At 37.8% G+C, this 25601-nt stretch overlaps 1 protein-coding gene across 2 annotated transcripts in view; it reads left to right on the plus strand.

Annotated features, from left to right (window-relative positions):
• Positions 1-25601, plus strand: part of TAPT1 (transmembrane anterior posterior transformation 1) — a 76784-nt gene that overhangs the window by 20538 nt on the left and 30645 nt on the right. For both annotated transcript variants that reach the window (XR_747394.2, XM_010358134.2), the window contains exons 3-7: positions 6302-6420; positions 17975-18137; positions 21498-21633; positions 22982-23079; positions 23256-23325. Coding sequence is in view for 1 of the 2 variants with exons in the window: in XM_010358134.2 (XP_010356436.2) it covers positions 6302-6420; positions 17975-18137; positions 21498-21633; positions 22982-23079; positions 23256-23325 (586 nt within the window). In the remaining variant the exon portion in view is untranslated. The remainder of the gene's footprint in view (positions 1-6301; positions 6421-17974; positions 18138-21497; positions 21634-22981; positions 23080-23255; positions 23326-25601) is intronic.

The raw sequence follows: 25601 nt of genomic DNA on the forward strand, positions 1-25601 counted from the left end.
GAGGCAGAGGTTGCTCTGAGCTAAGATCATGCAACTGTACTCCAGCCTGGGCAACAGAGCGAGACCCTGTCTTGAAAAAAGAGATAGACTAGATCCAGTTATGTTGAATGGTCAGGCTGGAGAGTCGAGTCTGTGGAAGGAGACTGTTAAATATGTGTTTCTTAGGAATGCTTTTAGCTGTATAGAACAGAAAAACTGGTTAACAGTGATTTAAACAAGTAGGAAACTATTTTTTTCAACAAGTCTGGAAAAAAAGAGGTCTCAGTTGTTGCAGGAGATTAATGACGCTGTCATGGACCCAGGTCCTTTTCATCTTTCTACTTTGCCATCCTTGGCAAATTGGCTTTGGGTCCTCTTGCTTGTTGTCTTCTAGTAGAAGGATGACAGCTGCAACCTCAGCATTACATCTGCATTATAAACAGAAAGAAATGGGGTGGGCATTGCCACCTTTTTGACTATGCCTTTTATAAAGAATTCAAAGATTTCCCAGATGTGGCCTGGAATACTTCCACTTCTGTCTTATTGTGCAAACTGAGCTACATAGCCATCCTCAGCTGCAGAGGAGGCTAGGACAGTGATTATGCTTTTCCAACAAACGGAAAAGAACTGATAATGGTTATTGGGTTAGCCGTCCCTCAGAGCTTTCTTTCTGGAAAATTATTATAGTCATATTCAACATGGACTGGAAGTGAGACAAGCAGGGAGAGCTCAAGAGCCTTCCATGAATATAGTTAATATATAATATAATTCTACAATTAAAATTCTAATTTAATTCTACAATTACATAATTTAATTATACAGATTAAAATCTTCATTTGATTTATTTATTCCCTTCTCATGGTATTTATTTCTTGTGTTAAATATGTCAGATGTATGTTGTGGATTATCATGAAACCTTTCAGCAATATTCTTTTCCGTGTTTATATATGTTCATGTAAGTTTGCATATCTGGTTAAACTAAAATGAAAATATTCTGTTGACTTTTCTTTATCTTGTGATTCTGTGCTTTTTGGCAATTCATTATTTCATTGTTACCATGCCTTGTACATTATAGCTATTTAACACATTTTTCTAAAAATTAAATTCAACTGCTTAGACTTAAATAGAACCACTTAGTTTTCTTACCAATGTAGCAAATTTTTATAAGCTTTAAATTTGTCAGATTGAAGGTGTAAGTATTGATATATTGTTATTACTTGGCATAAACTATTATTGTTGAAAGGGAGAAGGGTTACTGTCATACAGGGGAATTATTTGTAATCAAGCATCAACAACTTTAGCTTCGAGTCTGTTTGTAATAGCTGAGGCCTGATCAAGGCATCAAATCTCTCTTGGGTTTTACTTTCTTCTATGATTAGAAGGTTGGGCTTAGGTCATGTCAGGAGGTCTAATAGTGCATGATTCATTGAATGAGTTTGCCTATGAGGAATGGTGAGGGCAGATGGAAAGATTTAAATGTCTAGTTGAGTAACTTAGTTTTGCCTTTTTGAAGGTCGTGGTGGGGTTAACATTTAGGAAAAAAATAATCCAAAAGTTCATTTCAAATGAATGGACTTAAAATGTCATATAAAGCCTTTTTGTTTTATGTCAGTGTGAGGTATATGTTAAAACATAATGACTGTTGTTTCCCCTTTATTTCAGTAAAACAGTCCTGGGATTTCACTGTGAAACTAATAGAGAGTACTTACTCAGACCCATATTTGTGGCAGTGTTTTCTTGGGCATCCTAGTCAGTTTCTAATTTCATGAAAACATATTTAGAGAATCATCCCTCTAAATTCTTCTCATGATGCAGCTCTTGCTGGTGACACACCCTTGCGCAGATGTACCCCCCGTGTGGCTGCTAAGAAGCAGGAAAGCCAGTAGGGATCCACGTCTCAAATCTCAGCAGCCTTGGCTGGTGCTTCTCCCCTTCTCTCCGAGGCTTGTCACATCCTGCTTGTGGTGGTGGTGACCATAGCTTCCACATTCTTTCTGCAACTGTCTTACCATTCTTAATTTTTTCAGGGGAGGTTCGGCATGTGAGACCCATCAGATAGTTCTAAGACAAACCAGCAAAGCCTTTAGGCCTCTACCGCATTTATTGATGTATTTAAAAGATAATTTTTGAACTTGGCACCATGGGGCCATGTTTATCTTTGTGAATCAGTCACTTATTTCTCTAATTTCAGCTTTGGAAACAGTCTTAAATTTCTCTTCTCTGTCTTTCATTGTCCTATATCAGGCTGCTGTGATCATTCACACTGATGGCTCTTCTCCTTCCATACTGTCCTCTCTGCTCGCTGCAGCCTGCTGTGGTGCTGCGTGCTGACCACTCCCTCGATCTGATCCTAGATAGAAGGTATAGGATCAGAGCCTAGAGCAGCAACTAAGACCTCTGTTCCTTAGGTGACACTCAGTCTTGCCTTGGACCCTGAGGGCACTCCTGCCTTGCAGCATCATACCAGCCTCTCAGCAGGAGCACCACAGCCCTGTCTAAGCCCTGTCTGTAGCAAGCAAAATACCAAGTAATAGTTCCTGCCTGGTGGGTTGTTGTGAGGATTAAGTTAATGTGGGTCACATGCTTAAAATATAACACTATTCAACATGGATTGGAAATAAGAGAAACAAGAAAGTCTCAGGATCATTCTATGTGCATAGTCCTACAAATTAAAATCTTCAGTTGATTTGTTTTCCATGGCTACATATGCTTACGTAGCTTGCCTATCATAAGAGAACCTGGCTCATGATAATCCCTTTTTTGGCCATCTCCTAGAGTATAGACTTTCTGGGGCATGAATTTTTTAATTCAGATGATTAAAATGATTTTATTGTAGAGATAACCTTGAATCTGCAGTAATTGCTTTCAAAGTCAGTCATTTATAGTTTTCTTATTGATATCCTGTTCCCCTTGACATTCTGCTGACAATTGATCCCTACATGTGGGTTTATTGAGAGCATATTCATTCTCAGCAGAGATTTATCAAAATGTACATGTTTCAAAATAATCTAATCATCTTCAGGTACCTCTTTAAAATAAAAGAGCTATAAGTGAAAACAATCAAAAGACAAGGATGCCTTGGAACCTAAGAATAAAAATTTGAACTCCTTAGCAATGAGCTAAACGTGATTTTCATGCCTCTTGCATAATGATTATAGCCTAACCTCACCGCTAGGAGGCTACTCACATTGTACCTGTGCATGCTCTTCCGCTGGTTTGGAATTCTGTCCTCTTTACTTCCTGGCAAAATCTAGTGCCCATCTTCTCTCCTCTGTGGGACATCTCTGCTATCTCTTGCACCTCCTTCCCTGTGGTGTGCATGCCACTCTCCCCTACCCCCAAATATACACACTTTACAGACCTAGGCTCTTCACCTGTGTTTCCAGAGCACATCATTCATCCAGCACTTACTGTGCGGTTTGTGTCAAGCTCACTGGGTCGTGAATTCCCTGGAGAAGATGTCTTTCCTCCCAGTGCGGTTTGTGTCAAGCTCACTGGGTCGTGAATTCCCTGGAGAAGATGTCTTTCCTCCCAGTGCAGTATTAAGCAAGATATGGTCTCTGCTTTTACAGAAGTAGACCCAAAGCTTTAGCACAAGCTTTATAAAAGTGAGACTAAGCCTCTTTACTCCTACTTTGTGACACTCTAGACCAGCGATCCTTGACTAGCAGGTGGTATTTGGTGGTTGTGGTGGAGGAGATGGTATTCAGAATTTCCAGAAGATGGTTAGTGTAATTCAAGGAAGCATATTGCAAAATCATTATGCTTCTTTCATTTTAGCCATAACATATTATTTATTTTGAAATTTCAAATGGTGCTAAAAGAAGGGCAGGAGATTTTTGTCATAAAGGGAAGCATAGATTTTTTAAAAGGTAAAGAAACCCTGCTTCATTCCCCACAGAAAGAGGCTGGTGTTTTTATTGATTTATTTCTCTTGAGGCAGGTATTTTTCAGATGCTAAGTTGCAGTTCTATTAGGTTCAAAATAAATATGATAAGAGCAGGTGGCAGAAATTTTCGCAAGTGAATATTTTGTTTACTTACAATGTCACAGGATAATTTTCATTTTGTAATTTCCTTAGCATTAAAGTTCAGATGTTAAAAACTTAGGTTAAACTTTATTTTGAAATATATATAATGGTAAATCCAGTGGTGAGTGAGGCCAGAAGGATGAATGAAAGTGTCATTAATAGAAATAGTGCTTCAGTTTTCTGCAGACTGAGTGAAGTTCTGGCTCTGCCTCCACCACTCAAGAACCTCGGCCAACTCCTTGTCTCACTGCAGAGTGTGGGTGGTACTGGACTGCGGCCATGCACAGGTGGGGCCAGCACCTGGCCAGTGCCCGGTTGCATTGCCCAGAACCTGTAGGCTTCTGAAGTCCTTCCAGACAAGAGCTCTCAGAGACAGAGAGCCTGGTGAACGTTTCTGTCCTTTGATTGTTTTCACTTATAACTCTTTTTATTTTGAAGAGGTACCTGAAGATTATTAAGCATAAGATTATTTTGAAACGTACATTTTGATAAATCGCTGCTGAGAATGAATTTTAGAAAATATTTTAAAATGGTATGCCTGCAGTTTGTAACTCAGTACTTTTAATTCAGTTTTGCACAAAGAACTTTCCAGTGTGTTCCCACTCGTATACCTTCTGCAAAGCTTTCTGTAGTCAGTTTGAGCTGAACTGTCTTCAGTGCCTTGGAAGCTGCCTAGGAGGGAACTAAATTTCAACCTGGCTGCCTATCCGGGACCTGATTTTCAGACTGAGTTGCAACTTTTTAGTGGATCACAAACTCTCCTTCTGGGGACATCGGGTCTTCTGCCCTCCGTACTGAACCAGCAGTCCACTCCCAAGGAGGGAAAGGCTTCTCAGTGACAGGAGAGTAATAGAAAAGGACCACAAATTCTATGTACATGGACCTTGCTCAACCTCCTACTGCACTGCTTTGTGTGTAAGACAAGAAAACATGCAACACTGGGACTCTATGTTAATCTACCAGCACATGACTTAGGGGTTTAGCATCATATTTTCATTGCTGTTCATAATGAGTCTAAATTGTGGAAAACAAAAAAAGGGCCTATATATTCAGATTAAGAAATCTGGCAAAAATATGTGTAGCATATTTTTGAGACATTTTTATCCAAAAATAAAAAAATATATTCTTCGATTTAAAGACCTGTGAATTCGTTTGCTAGGGCTGCCATAACAAAGTACCATAGACTAGGTGGTTTAAACAACAGACGTTTATTATCTTGCAGTTCTGGAAGCTGGAAGTCTGCAGTCGAGTGTCAGTGGGGTAGTTTCTTCTGAGGCCTCTTCTTGGCTTGCAGATGGCTGCCTTCCCCCTCAGTCTTGATATCTCTCCTCTGTCTGTGCCTGTGTCCAAATTTCCTCTTTTATAAGGAGTCCAGTCATATTGGATTAGGGTCCACCCTAAAGACCTAAACTTAAATTACCTCTTTAAAGACCCCATGTCCAAGCATGGTTACATTCTGAGGTACCAGCTTGGGAACTTGATAGGGGACACAGTTCAGTCTGTAACTGTGAATTTCAATCTGTGGAGGTAGGGCAATTTATTGACTAAAGATACATGGAGTGCTGTGGCTCGGGCATATGTATCGTACCATAATTGTGTGCCAGACATACAGAAAGTCGCCACTCTTAAAATGGGTAGCTGAGTTTGTTAGCCTAGGGGTGGCTACTTGGCCAAGTCCTCAAAACACTTCACCCTCTCTCTGTGTAGTATAGTCCTAAACTTAACAAGTAAGAGTGTCTAATGTTACCACAAAAAGAAAGGGTATGACAAATACTCAAGAAAGAAGGAGAAATATAAACGCTAAGAGGTTGGTCCTGGAATTAAGAATAAGGCCTTCTGAGTGCAGCAAGTTTCAGTGCACATGAAATTGGGTTAAACTTAGTGATCAGTTTGCATGTTTTTAACATAAACAATGTAACTCAATATATATTCCAGTCTTTCCCACCAACGAAGCACCCTAATAAATAGGAATAGCAAAATTATGAGGAATAAAGATTTTCCATAATATCTTTAGAGCTTGAGGAAGTACTCAGAAAGACACCCAGATTATGTGCCATTAACTATGGTCATGGGCAACTTGTTTTTGAGTAATTTCTTCTGTGTGTCGTAAACCAAAGGCTCTGCAGGAAGCACAGACTCATTCTTTGAAGAGTAGAACTATTAATTTGTTATTCCCAGGGCTAAGTTTTAAGAAATTAATTTTTTATAATGTTTAGAAATTCTGATTGTTTGAAATTTTCGTTTACAAGTATTTGTAAAGTACTTTTTTTTTCTTCTCTCCTTAAAATTCAGCTGATGGTTTTTGGAATCTTTCTGTGCCTGGATGCGTTTTTGTATGTGTTCACCCTGCTTCCTTTAAGAGTTTTCCTGGCACTGTTCAGGCTCCTCACTTTGCCTTGCTATGGCTTAAGGTAAGTTTAAGATCATTAACTATTGTAAATGTATAATATTTCTTTATTTTTAATACTTGTAGTGGTTGCAAAGTAAGAATAATTCATACGGTTTCATCCACACTTTGGCCCTTCATGCGTACACTGTTTACCTTTTTAATGGATATTATATAATATGTTTATATAATATTATATTTTTTATATGCTTATTTTTTTCCAGAATTGTTTTGAACCGAAACTTTGCTTTAGCCACTAAAATAATGTTAATGCTGGAGGCTTTGTAGCAGTGTAGAAAGGACCTGGGAATGAAAGTCAAAGACCTACTTACCACGTTCCTAAGTCACCAGGGCCTTTATTTCCCCGAAGTCTTTGGGCCTCATAGGCATCATCTGTAGAAAGAACAGGGTTCTAGGCTGGAGTGGGAAAGGAATCTCCTCAGGAGCTCTTACTACAAGGGTTCCTCCATTTCGTTTGAGAATCATTGTTGTAATGGTCCGTGGAGCCTTAGTTACTGGTTATAGATGAGACTGATTTGTGAGAGTGGAAGAACTCTGGAAGACCATTGTCCCATGGGGAGGATCAGATAGCCCGACCTGACATTGACTGTTTTGTGAGCTGTGCACAACTGCCTGACTCCTCTAAGTGTGCTTCCCCATCAGCAAAAAGGAGCTATTGAGAGCTCAGCATCTTTTACCACAAAGATTGGAAGATGTAAAAAAAAATACCCAGCATAGTACCTGGCTCATAGTAGACCAGAACAAATAATCAGTTTTCTTCTTTTTCTTCTCTACCAAAACTAAGAATAGTAAGGTGAAGGTGTTAAGCTTACATGAAGCTTAATGCTTTATTGGTCTTGAGGTTAAAAGCAAGTTTGGCTTTTACGGTTTTCTTTCTTTACATAGTTATGCAAGTGTGTCTCCATTCTGTATATAGTCCCTCTTTACAGCATTTTTATTTAATTCTTATCATAAATGTCAAAGTTACATTTCTGACATGCATCACTTTTCTAAATACATTTCATTCTGTGAAAGTTCTAAAATGCTAAAATGGACAATAATTTGTGAGGTTTCATTGAACTATGGTGACTGTTCCATGGTGTATAAAATATATAATTAATAAAATATTGTAACCATAGCAATTGAGTTAAAAATTAGTGGTTGATATACACAATTATAGTTTTTTAAAAAAGACTAAAACCATGAAAGATTCTTTTTTAAAGTGGTAAATGAGCGTATACTTGATATTTAGTAACACATATGGTCTTTTTAAAAATAAGACTTAATCAGTTTTGATAGAAATTCTTCCCATTATAAATTGGAATAATTATTATGATGATCACATTATAAAAGGATTAAAAAGTCTTGTTTTGCAAGATTACATGGAGTAAAACAATTATAAAACTTCAGTTCCTGTTATTGTTACATGCTATATTCTGTAACTTACTTGCCTTCCAGGATAACAGTGAATTAGTGTTACATATTTTATTAGTCACAAGTTAATCAAATGGGAAAGTAGTTTTAGAAACTTAGTCATTTAAGTTATTTCTAGTACATCCTTTTTTCTTTTAGGAGAAATTTTAAGGCCTTATTATTAACAAACTTTTTTAAAGGCATTTGTAGCGTGGTACATTAATACTAACAAAACCTAACCACAATAAACTATTTTCTTTTATCACTATTGGGAGCTTCATAATATCATGGCATTTTAGTTCATTTTCAGAAGACCAAAATACAATCTAATAAAACATTACTAAATATACGTCTTTATTTGGAACTGCATAAAGCGAATAGACACGTGGAAATTTAGATCAAGTCAGGTGAAACACATGATACAAAATTACTAATACTGCTGGATGTAGTGGCTCATGCCTGTAATCTCAGCACTTTGGGAGGCAAGGTAGGGGGATCGCTAGAGGCCAGGAGTTCAAGACCAGCCTGGGCAACATAGTAAGACCTTGTCTCTACAAAAAAATTAAGAAATTAGCCAGACATGGTGGCACATGTCTGTGGTCCCACCTACTACAGAGGCTGAGAGGTTGGAGAATCACTTGACCCTGACAAGTCAAGGCTGCAGTGAGCCGTGATTATGCCACTGCACTCCAGCCTGGGTGATGGAATGAGACCCTGTCTCAAGTAAAGAAAGAAAATAAACTAATACTATGTAGGACTTTTCACATCTACATTATGAGCTACATTACTTTTTAGTTATTCTTTGATCAACAATGTGCATCAAGTTCATGTTCTAGCCATCTTTATGTGGATGGCTTTTAAAGACATGTCATGTGCTCAGTGGCTGTTGGCACAATGTGATAAAACATTAAAATGGGCCGGGCGCGGTGGCTCAAGCCTGTAATCCCAGCACTTTGGGAGGCTGAGACGGGCGGATCACAAGGTCAGGAGATCGAGACCATCCTGGCTAACCCGGTGAAACCCCGTCTCTACTAAAAAATATAAAAAACTAGCCGGGCGAGGTGGCGGGCGCTTGTAGTCCCAGCTACTCGGGAGGCTGAGGCAGGAGAATGGCGTAAACCCGGGAGGCGGAGCTTGCAGTGAGCTGAGATCCGGCCACTGCACTCCAGCCTGGGCGACAGAGCGAGACTCCGTCTCAAAAACAAACAAACAAACAAAAAAGAACATTAAAATGATAGATAAGCTAATGACTATATTCCTTCTGGAGTGTTCCCTTCCTTGGACATTGGTTAGCACATATATGAGGTATACTAAGTAACAGTGGTGATTTGCCAATGATCCCAAGGGTCTCTCTTTGGGGACAGTTGTTTGAAGTTCTACCTTGTTATATTGTACAGGTATCTAAAACTGTCCTGCACTCAAGTTCATTTCTGCATAGCCCCTGTTACATGGAAGAACAGGGCACATAAAGTAGTGTTAAAAGAGTCTTCTAGACCAGCACGGTGGTACACACCTGTCATCCCAGAACTTTGGGAGGCCGAGGTGGGAGGGAAGCTTGAGGCTGGGAGTTAAGACTAGCCTGGGCAACATAACGAGACCCTGTCTCTACCAAAAAATAAAAAATTAGCCAGGTGTGATGGCACACACGTGTAGTCCCAGCTACTTGGGAGGCTGAGGTGGGAGGATTCCTCGAGCCCAGGAATTCGAGGCTGCAGTAAGCTGTGATTGCACCACTGCATTCTGTCCTGGGTAACACAGCAAGATTCTGTCTCTTTAAAAAAAAATAAAGTCTTGGCCGGGCGCGGTGGCTCAAGCCTGTAATCCCAGCACTTTGGGAGGCCGAGACGGGCGGATCACGAGGTCAGGAGATCGAGACCATCCTGGCTAACAGTGAAACCCCGTCTCTACTAAAAAAATACAAAAAAACGAGCCGGGCGAGGTGGCGGGCGCCTGTAGTCCCAGCTACTCGGGAGGCTGAGGCAGGAGAATGGCGGGAACCCGGGAGGCGGAGCTTGCAGTGAGCTGAGATCCGGCCACTGCACTCCAGCCTGGGCGACAGAGCGAGACTCTGCCTCAAAAAAAAAATAAATAAATAAATAAATAAATAAAGTCTTAAAGTGTTTGTTCTGAAAATTAAAAGGTGTTGCAGGGAACTGGGAAATCTTAAATCCTCTTCCAGTATTCACTTTACTAGTTTACCTCTAACCTGTTTTAGATACTTTAAGATTTTTTTTTTTTTTTTTGTAGCACATAAGATGATTGCTTTCTTACATTAGTTTGAAATACTTTGAATCTAAATTTGTTTGAGTAGCATTTGAAAATAAGATGTTTTCTACTTTCAAAATTAAGCTAAAATGACACTAGAGGGCAGCCTGTTACACACTACATTTAAGACTCCATTGAGGATTTCCCCTGCAAACACTTCTTGCTGTTTCTGCTTTGGAGTAACTAAAAATTAATTTCATGCTCTCACTAATAAATACTTGCATGTATAAAAAACGTGAAATGCAGTTAAAATTATGTAACAGTTTCAACAGTTTTAAATGATAGGAGTTTAAATGAAACTTATATTTTCATTTAAATTTTAAATGAAACAGAGTTCAGGCAATTTTAGATGCTTTGAGGACAGCCAAGTTACACTGAATAGGAAAATCCTGCCTAATGTCTTAGTGCCTTAAGTATGTTTTGTTAAAATTGAGTAATTTGTGCTTACAGTAATATAGTTTGCAGTTTTTGTTTCTTTGAGTAATTTAGAAAATATCTCTGAGCATTATTTTTAAAGTCACAAAACTTGAACTATTTGATAAGGTGAAAGTTACATTAAACAAAGCTATTGTTAATGTTAAGTCTAAGACCTTTCAAATATTTTAGGAATATAAAAATACTTTTTAGGTTTACCAAATGATTATTTAGAAATAGCCAGATTTTGCCTTCTGATAGTTTTTATTCCAGTGTTTTCTACTTCGATTAAAGATTATTCGATTTGTCTTGCCTATAGTGATGTCATGTTCCATCCTTTTCAGCAAGCAAAAAGTGCTCTTTCCTTCAGTCTGACTTTGTTTCATAGAAATAAGAAGAAGTGAAATAGACCAGCAAAGAAGTTGATTGCAGTTTTTTTAGTAATGGTTTCTTTTTTCACTCTCCTGTATTTCAGTCTTCTTTCCATAAAAACTTACTGTCTTCCTAGTCTCTTTGTTCTTTGAAATTGTTTTCACAAAAGGGAGGAAACAGTCCATTTGTCAAATTAATCACGATGCTGACATGGAAACAGTTAACTCTTTGCAGTCTCTAGAACTGTTTGGTTCAGTATCACTTCAGTAATGTAAATTATTGCCTTCTTTTTATATTGGAGATCAGTGTTCTCACCTCATCTGTTTGCAGATTTACATCTTATACAGCATTTGTGAGAAGCTTTTTAAAGCACATATACCCCCGTGTTCTCTGCTTCATAACTTAATATTTGAACCTATTTGTAGATCTTCTACAAACTTGTCATGGTTTTTGCAAAGTAAAATAAAGACCCTGTCCCTTCACTAAGGCTGAGGACAAGGGTGGTTCTACAGTGCCTTAAGTAAACCCAGCCTTCATCATGATGGCTCATCCAGCAGGGTGTTTTGCTGGCTTTGACCCTGTTATTTAAGTACTGTTCATTTTGAGATGTTGGCAGGGTAATTATCTGGAGTTGTATTTGTATGTGGTGTTTGCCAAGGATGCACTCCCTCCCTAAAAGTTTATGTCTGTCCTCGGTGATCTGAAGAATACTTCATTGAAATTGTTTCTGATGAATTAACAACCTTGAAAAATCTTTGCCCCCAAATGCTTTGTTGTAGACTTAAAAAAAATTAGCAAATGCATCTAAATTATTTAAAAGCAGATTCACTTATGTATATCTTCCCTCTTTCCCAGATAAGAGTAGTTGTGATTTTAGAAATCATTTGAGAAACTTCTTGAACTAGGATCTTTTTAATGATTCATGGCATATAAAACAGAACAAAGTTTTGATTTATTCTATGAAGTATCTATTCCTTGAAAGAATAATATAATTTTTGTTTTTCAGAAAAGCAGACTGCTTTATATTATGTTAGAGGTACCAAACATCCTTTTTCCAAATTTACTTGTAGAATTAAATGAAAAATAGCTAATTATGTACATTTGATTTACCTGGCATTTTTGTCAGCCCTCTATTCTCCTAAAATTTGTGACTTCGTTTTGTGCTTTAGAATTCTCAGTCACGTGAGTTAAAAGTTAAAGAAGATTATAGAGAAAATTGATATAGCCTGGTACTAAGAACTGAATTATTGTTGAGAAAACTTTACTGAAACATTTTAGAAAGTGATAACGTGAGTTGAACAGGCTTAAGTAATAAATGCCGGAGTGTTTTTTGGTTTTTGTTTTTTTACCATTAGAGCAACTAAAATATGTGTGAGCAAATGTTCTGACCCCTGGCCCGGCTTTAGGCATAACTCTCACATGAGGCTTCACAGGCTTTTATTTTTCTTGGTTGAAGAGGCAATAGTATCATTTTCTTTTGAGAATTTATCCCATGGGAGAGCTCTTGTCTCCCAGAATTATGAATTTCAATTGCTTGAGAGTTTCCTAACCTTTTGAGTTTCCTTCGTATGCCTTACCTCTTTAGAAATAGTTCTACCCAAGATTAACTTCACCTGTATGTTATAATAGATTTTTCTCTTTTTAGACAAAATTAAGCCTTGATTTTGGCCTAAGTGATTGATGCCACCACTGTAGCCACTGTAGCACAAGTAGGGAGAGCTCTTGGTAACTTCCTCTAGGGAAACAAATATGCCTTTTACTTCCTTTTACCAGGGCTGATCTATGTGGCTTATTTGTTGAGAACAATATATTTGTTGTTATTAAAAAGTCTTCGTAACGCCAGGTTTTATTGTCCCGTTTCCTCACCATGGAGCTCTAAGTAGCGTAGCAACATTACAACCTTCTCTCTTTCTTTCTCTCTCGTAAATCAGACCGAAGGGAGGAGCACTTTCACTTCCTTTATAGAATGGAATGTGGTGGCACAGGGACTCCTTGTGGTGAGTAAACCCTGATTTTTCCTTCTATACTCTTGGCCAAATTGACATTCATTAAACGCAAAAGTAAACAGGATAGGCAAATGTAACCATTAGCGGATAGAAACATACGGAAGAAAATGTGGATCCCTGTCCTTTTCAAAATAGCATCTTTACTTGGTCTTAAAGCTTTGTCCACATTTCTTTGTGAAGGATTTGACTGTGATTTCACCTAACATGAAAATCCACTCAGAAGTGATCTTTACACATATTAGCTTAGACTTAGCAAATACCTCATCCCCAAAGCCACAGAAATTGGCTGAGCTTAATTCCTTCCATATAAGCAGTTTTTATTTTGCATTACTAAAATTGTGAACATAGCTTTATAAAAACAGTTTTTTTTTTCTGGTATAGTTTGAAATTAAAGTTTAAGAAATGGTTTGAATCATTCCATTTATGTTAAGTATTTATTTTTCTGTTATATGTCAGTCAAACTTAAGATTTAAGATACTTAATTTTCTAATTGAGGAAAACATCTTGATTTTCACTACTTTATTCCAGTTTACTTTAAAATTATAAAAGGACTTCACTTTCAAAAATAAAACCATATTAAGTATTTTGCATTTTTATTTCAGTAGTGCTTGTGTTTCTTCACTCTTTTAATTATACCACAAATGGCTGAAAATACTGAGAGAGAGCGAGAGATCTAGTCTATGTATTTTGTAATGAAATGACTCATGCTAATATTCTGGCATGTTTCAACACTGATTTGCAATAACTATGCAGGGATTCTCCCATTTTTCTCGCTCATTTTTGGTGCCATGTCTTCCTTCTTGATCTTTCTGTCCACTACCAGATTTTACTTTAATCACAGTTAGCGTATTATCTTCCACTAAAGAGGAGAAGGAGAAAGCTTACCCTTGATCGTCTTTCTCTACTGTATAATTCGGTTTCTCTAAATCTATGAGCCCTTCGAAACAACTGGAGATGCTCTAATTGGTAAATTGTACAATGTAAAATTGTACAGTTGCTAAAAACACAATGGAAATGGAAATGTTTGTAAGGATAAAAAATAAAATTTAGGAATGTAGCAAATTTGGTTTCTCTAAGGTTGGTTTTACTAGAAATTTTTAAAAGAATTCTGTTTAAATGTCTTGTTTTGAAAAATGTTTAAGTTCTATTAAATATCTGATGTAATACTACTTGTGTGATGACGTACACCCAAAGCTGCAAATTAGATTAGCAGGTTTTTCACTTTGCCCAATAGTATATTTCTTTTTTTTATGCTTTCGTATGGGATTTTCATCATTTGCAAGGTGAATTGCCAGTAACCACCACTTAGCCGTTTATAAGAACTTTAGCATGAAAGTATTTTTCAAAAGCCAATTCAGGGTTGAATGGCAGGGCCTTGGATAAGCTTCTTAGGGAGTTTGAAGTGCTTATCAGATAGTCATCTAAAAATATCCTGGCAGAGAAGGAACAAATAAGCTGATTGGTTCAAGTTGTTTTAACCAGGTAAACTTATTTGTGAGGTTAGGTCTTTTCTTAGAAAGAGGCTGTGGTACATACAGCTGTCTTTTAAGATGCCACCTTAGAAACAATTTTTTATTTTGGCAGCCTTTCCTTTTTGTTAACAAGGACGTTTATATGAAAACAAGACCCTTTCCAGGTGCGGTGGCTCAAGCCTGTAATCCCAGCATTTTGGGAGGCTGAGACAGGTGGATCACCTGAGGTCAGGCGTTCAAGACCAGCCTGGCCAACATGGTGAAACCCCGTCTCTACTAAAAATACAAAAAAAAAAAAAGAAAGAAAACAAGACCCTTGTTTTTAAAGATTCTGCTTCTTTTATTCTTTATTTGAATAATATTCCTTAGTTCTGAAAACCACAGTCATCCCTGCAGCAACCAATTATGATGTTAGCAATGGATGGAACACTTTCACCAGAGCAGGGGGTGCACAGAAAGCAGTGAATTCAATATGTGTATATCATATACATATCATATAGTCCAGGTTTTTTTGCAGTCATTTTTAGAAATAAAGACCAAGTGATAAATAGGTTTGTTTTTTTGTACAGCAATTTATTCAGATGAGATTGCAGTACAGTGATAAAGTATGCAGTGTTAAATTTTACGGAAAGATAATAGGTTCTGAGTTGTTGATTCCTGCAAGTTTAGAAGTTCTGTTTTAAAAAGTCCAGAATGCAAATGGTTCTGAAGAGCATGCCTTCTGGAGCCAGATTGCCAAGTTTCTATCCCTGCTGCACCATGTGGGAACTTAGTCACTGTGCAACCACAGGCGTGTTCTTGACTGTCCCTTGGCTCATTTGTAAAACTGAGATGATTAAATAAATAGGATTATTGTGAACACTAAAAGGAATATATGTGGATTGTCTAGAATAGTGCCTGCCACATAGTAACTGAATTGTAGCATTAGGTGTTTCTACAACTTTTCTTTGTTAATTTGTCAGCTTGTTTCAAAAAGTGTGGTATTATATCATTTTGGGATATGTATTTCCAATGTTTGGTAGATCTAATTTCTAACTCTGGCTTGTATTAAATATACTGTTCCTTCGTTGATATACTAACACATTGTTCTTTGATTCCAAATATGTATATAAAGAAACACAATTGGATATATACTTAAAAGCCCTTTGTCTCTTAAATAAAATTGCTCTGACTGAGATCACTCAACTAAGGAGATGCCATCTAATACCAAAAGCTCTAGGTATAGTTTTCTACTTTAATTAGTTATCAAAATTATTTTTATAATTAATACAAATTAATACTACCCTACTTTTAGTTCATATCATTTAATTTATAAACATGATTTGCAGTCTTTGAACACAAAAGCCCGTGACTGTTGGTGATGTGTGACTTTCAATATATGCTGAGCTGTGCCACACTTCTGAGTGGGGGCTGGTGGCTCACCATTTGTTCCCTGCTGCCCAAGTGGAGACAGTCACACCAAGGCCGGGAGCTCACAAGTGTTCAAAATGTCTCCTCTTCTCAGTGTTTGGATGAGAAATAAGTTTAAGGGATCAAGATCCAATTCTTAGCAGGTATAATAGGTCTTCCATTTTCAGTCTTGTAGGGATGGAGGGAGGAAATTACCTTGATATTCAGATAGTCCTTGGCAGAGATCTGTGCTCTGGGCTGGTTGGCTGGGAGTTAGGAGATGAAGGGCATTCTTTGTTCCCTGAGGAGAAAAAGGTCTCTTTTTTTCTCTGTGGGAGAAAGAGGAACAGCATTGGATAAAAGAAAGTCATGGTGAAAGAGAAATAATGATAGAGATTGATCAACTTTGTCCTTGATGCAATTTTTCCCAAAGCCTTAACTTCAACTGCTCAGAATAATTTTACTTGGCTTTTCATACCCATCTTAAGTCATGTGATCTGACTTAGACAAATTCTGACCTCGCTCTTGTTTAGGCTCATTGGTCCAGCCCAGTGTATGTCCAGCCACCTTTAGCCCTTGGTGAACAGTCTTCACAGAATTGGCCTGCTTTCAGAACTTCTGCAGTATCTTACATTCTGTCTGTAAATAGATAAGCCAAATTCATATCTAACTGAAAACATCATACAGTGCACATTGTAGAAAACAAGAATGAGTTTCTGTAACAACTGCTCACAGGATTGGTAGCGCATCATTGTGACCATATAAAGCAATGTTTCAAGTAGCAATTTGGAAGATTTGCAAGTTCCTTGTTAAACTCCACAAAGATCTTTGGAGGAAAAGCATTAGGAAAGAGGTCTGGAGAATATGTAGCCAAGGAATATCAAATACATTGACGACTCAGACGGCCAATGGCCAGTTAGAAAATGAGCCCACCCCTGTATTGTTGCTTAGAACATTGTCACAATTGGTGGAAATGAAGAGATTCTGTAGCTCCTAAAACAAAATACTCGGGCTGCTTTATTGATTGCACTATGCATACAAACTGCCAAAACAAGAGGCAGCATTTTCTGTCCTGAGGAGTCAGCCTACGACAGGCAAAGAGAAGGTATCTTTCCCATTCTTGTCACAAGAATTTTAAATCCAGTGGAAGAAATCGTAATTTCTTCTTTTCTAATGTATGTTTTGCTCTGTCTTATTAAGATGGTTCCTTTCACAATTTAGGTTTAGCTCTTTATACTCTAACCTCAGAAGTGAGGAGTGATTATTCTGCTCATATTAATTATGAAAAAAAATTTCGACTGAAGTCACATAGGACTAACATCTGTAATACAAAAGCTGTCCTATAAACCAGTACAAAAAAGATAGGGAGTGTTCGCATGAAATATAATTAACTGTTAAATATGTGGAAAGATGTTTAGTTTCCTAATGATAGAAATTAACGTTAAAACTACACTGTGTACAATTTTCCACCAATGAGACTGGCAAAGATCCAAAAGTTAATCAAACACTATATCAGTGCCCTGGGCTACAGGCTTTCTCCTGACATTGCTAGTTAAGGTATAAACTGTACCCTGTACAGCACAGTGGGCAGTTCAGCTGTTTCTGTCAAAATTTCAAGTGAATATAACCTTGGAATTCCAATTTCAGGAATTTATCCTACAGATACACTTTCATATATGAGACATGGCATGTACATTGCATCATGGCTTATAATTGCAAAAGACTAGAAATCTGTCCGTGGTACGTTGAATAAATTATAGTTCATCCACATAGTGGAACACTATGCTGCCATAAAAATAGGAACTCCTGATGAACTTATATGGAATGTTATGCCATTAAGTACAAGATGCAGAGCAGTATGCATAGAATGTAGCATTGTGTGAAAAGGGCTGATCCAGCGGGCTGCATGCAGAGATGTATGATTAGTTAAAGGTTTATGCCATAATGGTGGAAATCTGTTGCTCGAAAGCACCCTATCAGTAGATACCTGCCCTCTGTGTTCATTTGTTAAGATTGCCAACATCTAATAGTAATTCTCACTTAAAATCTTTACATTCTATACTTGGACAGAAAATTTTACACTGTCGAGTAGTCATGTAGTTTAACTTCCCTTGTTTGAAGTTTTTAAAAGATCAACGTAATTCTTATTTTTACCTTTGTATGCCAGTGTATATCAAGTAAAGATTATTGTTTTTGTGAGAACATACAGAGTAAAACTTACATTTTTATTACTTCTTGTATGTTTCAGGGACAGACGTTTGCTTCAGCCTGCCCAGGTGTGTGACATTTTGAAGGGTGTCATTTTGGTCATCTGCTATTTTATGATGCACTATGTTGACTACTCTATGATGTACCACCTGATAAGGGGGCAGTCCGTCATCAAGCTCTACATCATATACAACATGCTGGAGGTAAGGACCTCGCTTACCCTGCACAGGCCTGGCCAGGGCACTCAGCTTCAAGTCTTCCAATTCTGAAGGTACCTGAGAGTCAAGAATGCTCTGCAGACTCTAGTTGTGATGCTTCTGGCCTTTACTGTGCTATCATCACTTGGGGGCTCTTGTTAAACATGGATTCTTATTTAGGAGATCTAGGCTGGGTCTGGAGAATCTGCATTTCTCAAGCGGTGGGGCTCATGCTGCTGGTCTGGGGCATACCTCTGGTGGCAAGTAGGCAGGCATGGTGTGTCCTCACGTAGGCTGAGAAGTGTCTTGCTGCCCAGACATTTTAGAACTAGTACCCCCTTGAGTATCCAAATTGTCAAGTGCTAGGAAAATTAGTTTCACAACTTCATTAGAAACCCATGCTAGAACTTTAAATTATGAGTTAAATGTTATGATTATGTGTATGTTTGCTATAAGAAATACACATTTTAAATTGCACGTTTAAATTCAAATCTTTACGTAGGGCAAATAAATATAAGTTCCCAATTTTTGTAAGTACTTAATGTTTTTAGTACAATACGTCTCACTTTAAAGCATTCAGCATATGAAAATCTGCATTTATGTAAAAAATAAGTTGAGCTGACATATATTCACTTTGCAAAAAACTGCTTTGCTTTATAAGCCAAATATTCATAAGTTTTTTAAATAGTAAGCTACCTAAATTATATAATAAACTTTGAAATTCAAATTGCAGGTTGGCACAGTGGCCCACACCTGTAATCCTAGCACTTGGGGAGGCTGAGGCGGGCAGATCACCTGAGGTTAGGAGTCCAAGATCAGACTGACCAACATGGTGAAACCCCGTCTCTACTAAAAATACAAAAATTAGCCGTGCCTGGTGGCATGTGCCTGTAATCCCAGCTACTCAGGAGGCTGAGGCAGGAGGATCACATGAACCCTGGAGGTGGAGGTTGTGTAGTGAGCTGAAGTCATCCCACGGCACCCCAGCCTGGGTAACAGAGCGAGACTCCATCTCGGGAAAAAAAAGAAATTCAAATTGCATTTTTGTATTTTATTTTTGGGGGGATACAAATAAGGTCTATTTATCTTTTTAATTAGCCATGAAGAGATTTTTCCTAGTGAGAGGACAGATGGGGTGGGGGCTGCTGGCCTTTTTGCTCTGAAGCTGCATTGCTGTGGTAGACAAGGACTCTCCATCTCTTCAAAGAAGCCATGGAGCTCTAACCTTCTGGTACCTCCTAAATTCAAGACCAAGATGTTTTAAAACCATACCCCAGGCCGGGCGCGGTGGCTCAAGCCTGTAATCCCAGCACTTTGGGAGGCCGAGACAGGCGGATCACGAGGTCAGGAGATCGAGACCATCCTGGCTAACACGGTGAAACCCCGTCTCTACTAAAAAAAAAAAATACAAAAACTAGCCGGGCGAGGTGGCGGGCGCCTGTAGTCCCAGCTACTCGAGAGGCTGAGGCAGGGGAATGGCGTAAACCCGGGAGGCGGAGCTTGCAGTGAGCTGAGATCCGGCCACTGCACTCCAGTCTGGGCTACAGAGCGAGACTCCGCCTCAAAAAAAAAAAAAAAAAAAACCATACCCCAGCTTCCTGATTCTAGGCTTGCTGCATGTACACTTTGCCCCAACAAGTAGGTTGCCTAGGGGTGGATGGGAACAAAGTTCCTGAAACAGAATAGCTCATCTTGTTCTCCCTTCCTTCTCATAGAAAGAGTCTAGACCTCATTCGCTATTCCCCCTTCTCTCTGCCTTGCTCTTGTCGCTGCTGCCCTTCTAGTCTCTCCTTCGTAGGCTTTCCATCTTAGGAGATTGGAAAGTGCGAGGGTTTCTCCCTGTCCCCTGACTTACAAAGCCCTCTCAAGGTAGTAGTAGTATTGTTACCAGAAAATAGGCCAAGAAAAAGGATCCATGAATTGCTGATTAAAATGATTTATATATGTATTCACATTGTAGACCATAATTGATGAGGTGGCTTAAACACAGTGGATAAGAGTCCATGCTCTGGTCTAGAGGCAAACCACCTCTGACCAAATCCTAGTCCTTCCTTTATTACCTGGTTATCCTGGACATAGTTACTGTTACTGAATATCTCTAATCCTCAGTTTCTCATCTGTAAAGTGGAGACACTAGGGAGATTATGAGGATTAAATAGACCCCACATAGAAAGGGTTTAGCACAATATCAGGCCCATGTTAGGAGCTCCCTAAATGGTAGCTGTTATTCATTCAGCAGATCTTTAGTTGGCACTTGCTGCATGCCAAGCATCTTAGACCCTGAATACTCACAGATGAACCAGCCTATTCTCATGGAGCTTATATTCTACAGGTGAGAGATAGACAATAAACAAGGAGATATTAGGAAATGATATATTGTATGATGAAAAAGAACAGACTAATGCAGTAGAGATCATAGGAGCCACAAGAGATTGGATGGTCTGGAAAATGCCTCTGTTAGGATGTGGCATTCAAACTGAATCCTGAATATCATGCCCTCCTTTTCTCCATTTTATGTGTCACTTTTTACTTGTTATACTGTATTCAAGGAGACTGATACCAGAAAATATGGTTAGGAAGTAAATCTGCATATTTTATTCCATATAAAAACCTTTAAAAAATACAGTTACCATCGTTTGCAAATATTAGATATGAGTGGGTCAAATGATATATTTGTCCTAAATTTGAATCCTGCGTTTGAATTTAAAGTGGTAAAACCAGAGGAACCATGATTTTGGTGTGCTCACCCCCCCACCTTTTTTTTTTTTTTTTTAATTTGTTGTTGTTGTTGTTGAGACAGAGCCTCACTTTGTCGCCCAGGCTGGAGTGCAGTGGCGCAATCTCGGCTCACTGCAAGCTCCGCCTCCCGGGTTCATGCCATTCTCCTGCCTCAGCCTCCTGAGTAGCTGGGACTACAGGCGCCCGCCACCATGCCCGCCTAATTTTTTGTATTTTTAGTAGAGACGGCTTTTCACTGTGTTAGCCTGGGTAGTCTCAATCTCCTGACCTCATGATCCGCCCGCCTCGGCCTCCCAAAGTGCTGGGATTACAGGCGTGAGCCACCACGCCTGGCCAGATGTGCCCACCCCTTTTATTTTTGCCACTATTTAAGACTTTCTTTGTTACAAACATAGCTAATTAGACAGTCTGATTGAAATTCTATACATATTTTAGCACTTACTATTTGTTAAAGAATAAAGAAATGTGAGTGAATAAGTAAACAAATATCTTCACTCTTCTTTAGCTTGCCTTCTACTAGGATTTTAAATCCTAGTAGATCTCCAGGATTTGAGCTATATCTCAATTTTAATGACATATTTAAATGGAATATTAAGAAACATCTTACAAGTCATTTTTCTTTTTTAGGTAGCTGATCGTCTGTTTTCATCTTTTGGACAAGATATATTAGATGCTCTCTATTGGACAGCAACAGAACCTAAAGAAAGAAAAAGAGCCCACATTGGGGTGATTCCTCACTTTTTCATGGCTGTTCTCTATGTCTGTATCCTTATAGACTTACTGGAAATTTCCAACAGTTAATGCATAGTCTACCTTATTTTATTTGGTTAGCCATTTCATAGATTTAAAGACATATAAATAATGTATGTATCCTGAAGATTAATGTGAAATATCTGTGTTCTGTTGAGAAATTGGTTGTCGTAATTGTAATTAATTTAAGGAGCCTCATGTATGCGTTATTCTTTGAGCTGCTGGAAAACAGTTCTATTTGCAGTGTAACTGATTATAGGGAAGAATTTTATAATAAAAAGGCAGCATATTTTTATACATACATTACATTTACATAGATCTATGTAATTTTTGATACTTATATTAGAATTTTTCTTGAAGTTATCTTAAATCCAGGAATTTTTTTTTATAACCTTGGGCTTAAAATGCATAGAATTTATCTAAAAGCAAAATGTGAAATTGGTTGGGAGGAGTTTTGGTGGTTTTGTATGTTTGTGTATTCATCCCTGGCTTAAAGCTTTTCTATTGGAGAGTAAATGCTTTATTACATAAGCAGTGTACATGTTTGTGTGTACCCCTACATATTTATAACACACGTTCCTACTTTTAAGTTCCATGTGAAGTCAGGACTCATTCACAAGAATGTGTCACTTTTTTTTTCTATCTCTGTAAGAGTGACACTTGAAAGAAATTGGGTTAATACTTGGAAAGTTAAAGAACCAAGTAGGAAGATACCTGTGAGGGTAGAAGCTTGTTCCAGTTTTAATGGAGTAAAGCAGTTACCACTCTTAGATATAAATTAACTATTCTGTATGTAATACAAATGTAATTCTGCAGTTTATGGATATCTTCAAAATGACATATGAAGAAGAATCTTAATTATCAGATATTTCTTACTGCCTTACATTCCACATTTCCTGAAGAATCAGGGAAGAAAATCACTTCCAGACTTATAGTTTGTGCTTTCTTTTTTACATTGCAAATTATCTTAATTCAGAATGTGTATGTCTTATTCTCTTTTTTCAGTATTTACCATAATTTATTCCATTTACTTAACAAACTTTTTTGAGGGCCTATTTCCTGAGCACTGTGCCAAGTGCCAGAGATACGGAAAGAACAAAACAACCCTGTTCCAAAGGATTCATGTTCTAAATAAATGAATGTGTAGAGGTACATTTCCACTTTTGTTCATTTCACGTGGATATCCTGTCAAATTTATATCAACTATAGCTAATAGGGAAATTATGAAGATAATACAATACTTACGTAAGACGATTTAGAAAAGAAAGTCATCTTCTTTCTTTATTATTCACTTTCAAAATTTTGTAGTATCAGTAATAATATGAAAGCAAATTTAAGTTTTTTCCTTGACCTTCTATTAGTTTTGCATGCAATTCTTATAATGGTTCAAGCAACAACTCTCAATGTAGCTTTTAACTCACACAACAAGTCTTTGCTTACTATCATGATGTCTAATAATGTAAGTATGAGATTTATCTTACATTTTTGAAGTTATATGGGCATTTCAGCTGCAATACTCTGGGTGGGATAAAATTCTTTGTTCTGTATGTTGTTTTCCCGGAAGTTTTATAGGAAGCAAGTCCACTTTTTAAATTGTTATAATCATAAAGATGATATTTCTGTTTACTGTTTCAGTTTGTTGAAATTAAAGGAAGTGTTTTCAAGAAGTTTGAAAAGAACAATCTCTTTCAAATGTCAAATAGTGGTATGTACGATTAGATTCTACTTGAAGTTCTGTGCGGTATTTTGCAGTTCATTCTGAAATCCTAATGGCACATTTTCTCTGGGCCACTGTTTCTTCAACTTAAACTGTACCTTCTCTTATGCTATCAACATCTTTACTAGGTTTTCTTATCTTTGGTTACTGTAATCACAAGATGTTTGAGATAAAAAATTAGAAACATTTGTGTAGCACCATACGATACTTTGAGAAGCTTCTTAATAATCTAGAAATTTCTCTGAAGTGGGTGGTATTATTCCCTTTTATAGATGTGAAAACTGAAACACAGAGAAAATAATCTGACTTCTCCACAGTCACATAGCTTCTAGGATAATTATGACTGTGAATCTCAGAATGTCTCTAAGTCCTTAGCTTTTTTAGTTATTATTTACTGCCTTCATTCTAATCCTAAAAAGTGTGAAGGGACAAAATTTTTTGCCTGGAGTCGGTGTCTTACATAGTTTTTGAAAGCCAGAGCAGAATAGTGTAGTGGATCATGGAGCCCTCAAGAACAGTCCCAGGGGCTCTACCAGGGAGTGTGCTCAGAGTCAAAAGTGTTTTCACAAGAATGTGAAGACATTATTCATCTCTTCTGCCATGGTGACATTTGCAAAAGTCATGAAAAAATGGTGGTGTTTTAGCATGAATCCAGACAGATGTACAATAGAGAGGATCCCTAAAGGAACCTGGCTTGATGTCCTTGAGGAAGGTGAGGCGTGTCACGGGGGAGGCGCGTGGGCTGGTTGTAGATAAGAGCACACATGGCTCATCCAAAGCAGTGCTTGTTAGAGTTTTTGCTTCTGGGACCCTTTTACATGCTTCACAAAGTATGATGATCAGCTGGGCACAGTGGCTCAAGCCTGTAATCCCAGCACGTTGGGAAACTGAGGCTGGTGGATCACTTGAGGTCAGGAGTTCAAGACCAGCCTGGCCAACATGGTAAAACCCCGTCTCTACTAAAAATACCAAAATTAGCTGGGCGTGGTGGCAGGTGCCTGTCACTCTGTAGCTGTAATCCTAGCTAAGGACTCTACTCTGTAGCTGTAATCTAGCTACACAGGGGAGACTGGGGCAGGAGAATTGCTTGAACCTGGGAGGCAGAGGTTGCAGTGAGCCGAGATCACACCAGAGCACTCCAGCCTAGGTGACTAGAGCGAAACTCCATCTCAAAAAAAAAAAAAAAGTATGATGATCCCAAAGGACTTTTATTTATATGGATTATGTCTCTCGCTATTTACCATATTTGAAATTAAAACTGGGAAGTTTTAATAAAAATATTACATGCTTACAAAAATAACATTTCAATAAAAAAGATATTTTCTAAAACAAATTAAAATTTAGTGAGAAGAGTTTCCCAACAAGTAATGCTGGAATAGTTGGACAAAAAAATAAATAAATAAATAAGTAAAATGTGAAAAGATCAGCCACAGTACTAAGAGAAAAGATTTGAGATGCATTTATCTGACGATAGATTTTTTTTTGTTTTCTGAATATATAACAAACTACCAATCAATAATGAAAGGACAATCCAGTTTTAAAATGGGGAAAAGGCTTGAACAGACATTTCACAAAAGAAAATCTATAAATGTCCAATAAGGTCATGAAAAGCTGCTCAGCATTATTAGGGAAAATGTCACTGGAGAAAGGCAAAGTAAAGCCATAATGAGATAGCACTGCACACCCTCCAGAGTGGCTGCTCTTATAGCCTGACAGTACCACAAGTTAGTGAGGATATGGATTAACTGGCACTCATGCATCGATGGCGTGAGTGTAAAGTATTACAACTGCTGTTTTTGGCCATTTCTTACACAGTTAAATGTTCACTTGCCCTGTAATTCAGTGCTGTTCTTAATAGGACTTCTTGCAAGAATTATTATGGCAACTTTGTTCATACTAGCCAAAAACTGGAAACAAGCCAAATACCTATCAATAGGAAAATAAACAAATTGTATATCCATACCATAGAATACTACTCAGCAATTAAAGATAAAAGAATGAACTCCTAATAGTGTCAACTATGTATGTCTCAGAAGCATTTTGTTGAGCAGAAAAGCCAGACACAAAAGTGTACATAATGTATTTCATTTATGTGAAGTTTATGATCAGAAAGAATTCATTTATGATGATAGGAATAAGAGAGGTTGCTTATTGGGCATTTGGATTGACTAAGGGGACTCAGAGGAGCTTTCAGGATGATGGAACTTCTTTCTATATTAAGGGCTTGGTGTCACAAGTCATGCATTGATCAGAACTCATCACAT

This window comes from Rhinopithecus roxellana, chromosome 2 (genome assembly GCF_007565055.1).
Source record: "Rhinopithecus roxellana isolate Shanxi Qingling chromosome 2, ASM756505v1, whole genome shotgun sequence".
NCBI lineage: Eukaryota > Metazoa > Chordata > Mammalia > Primates > Cercopithecidae > Rhinopithecus > Rhinopithecus roxellana.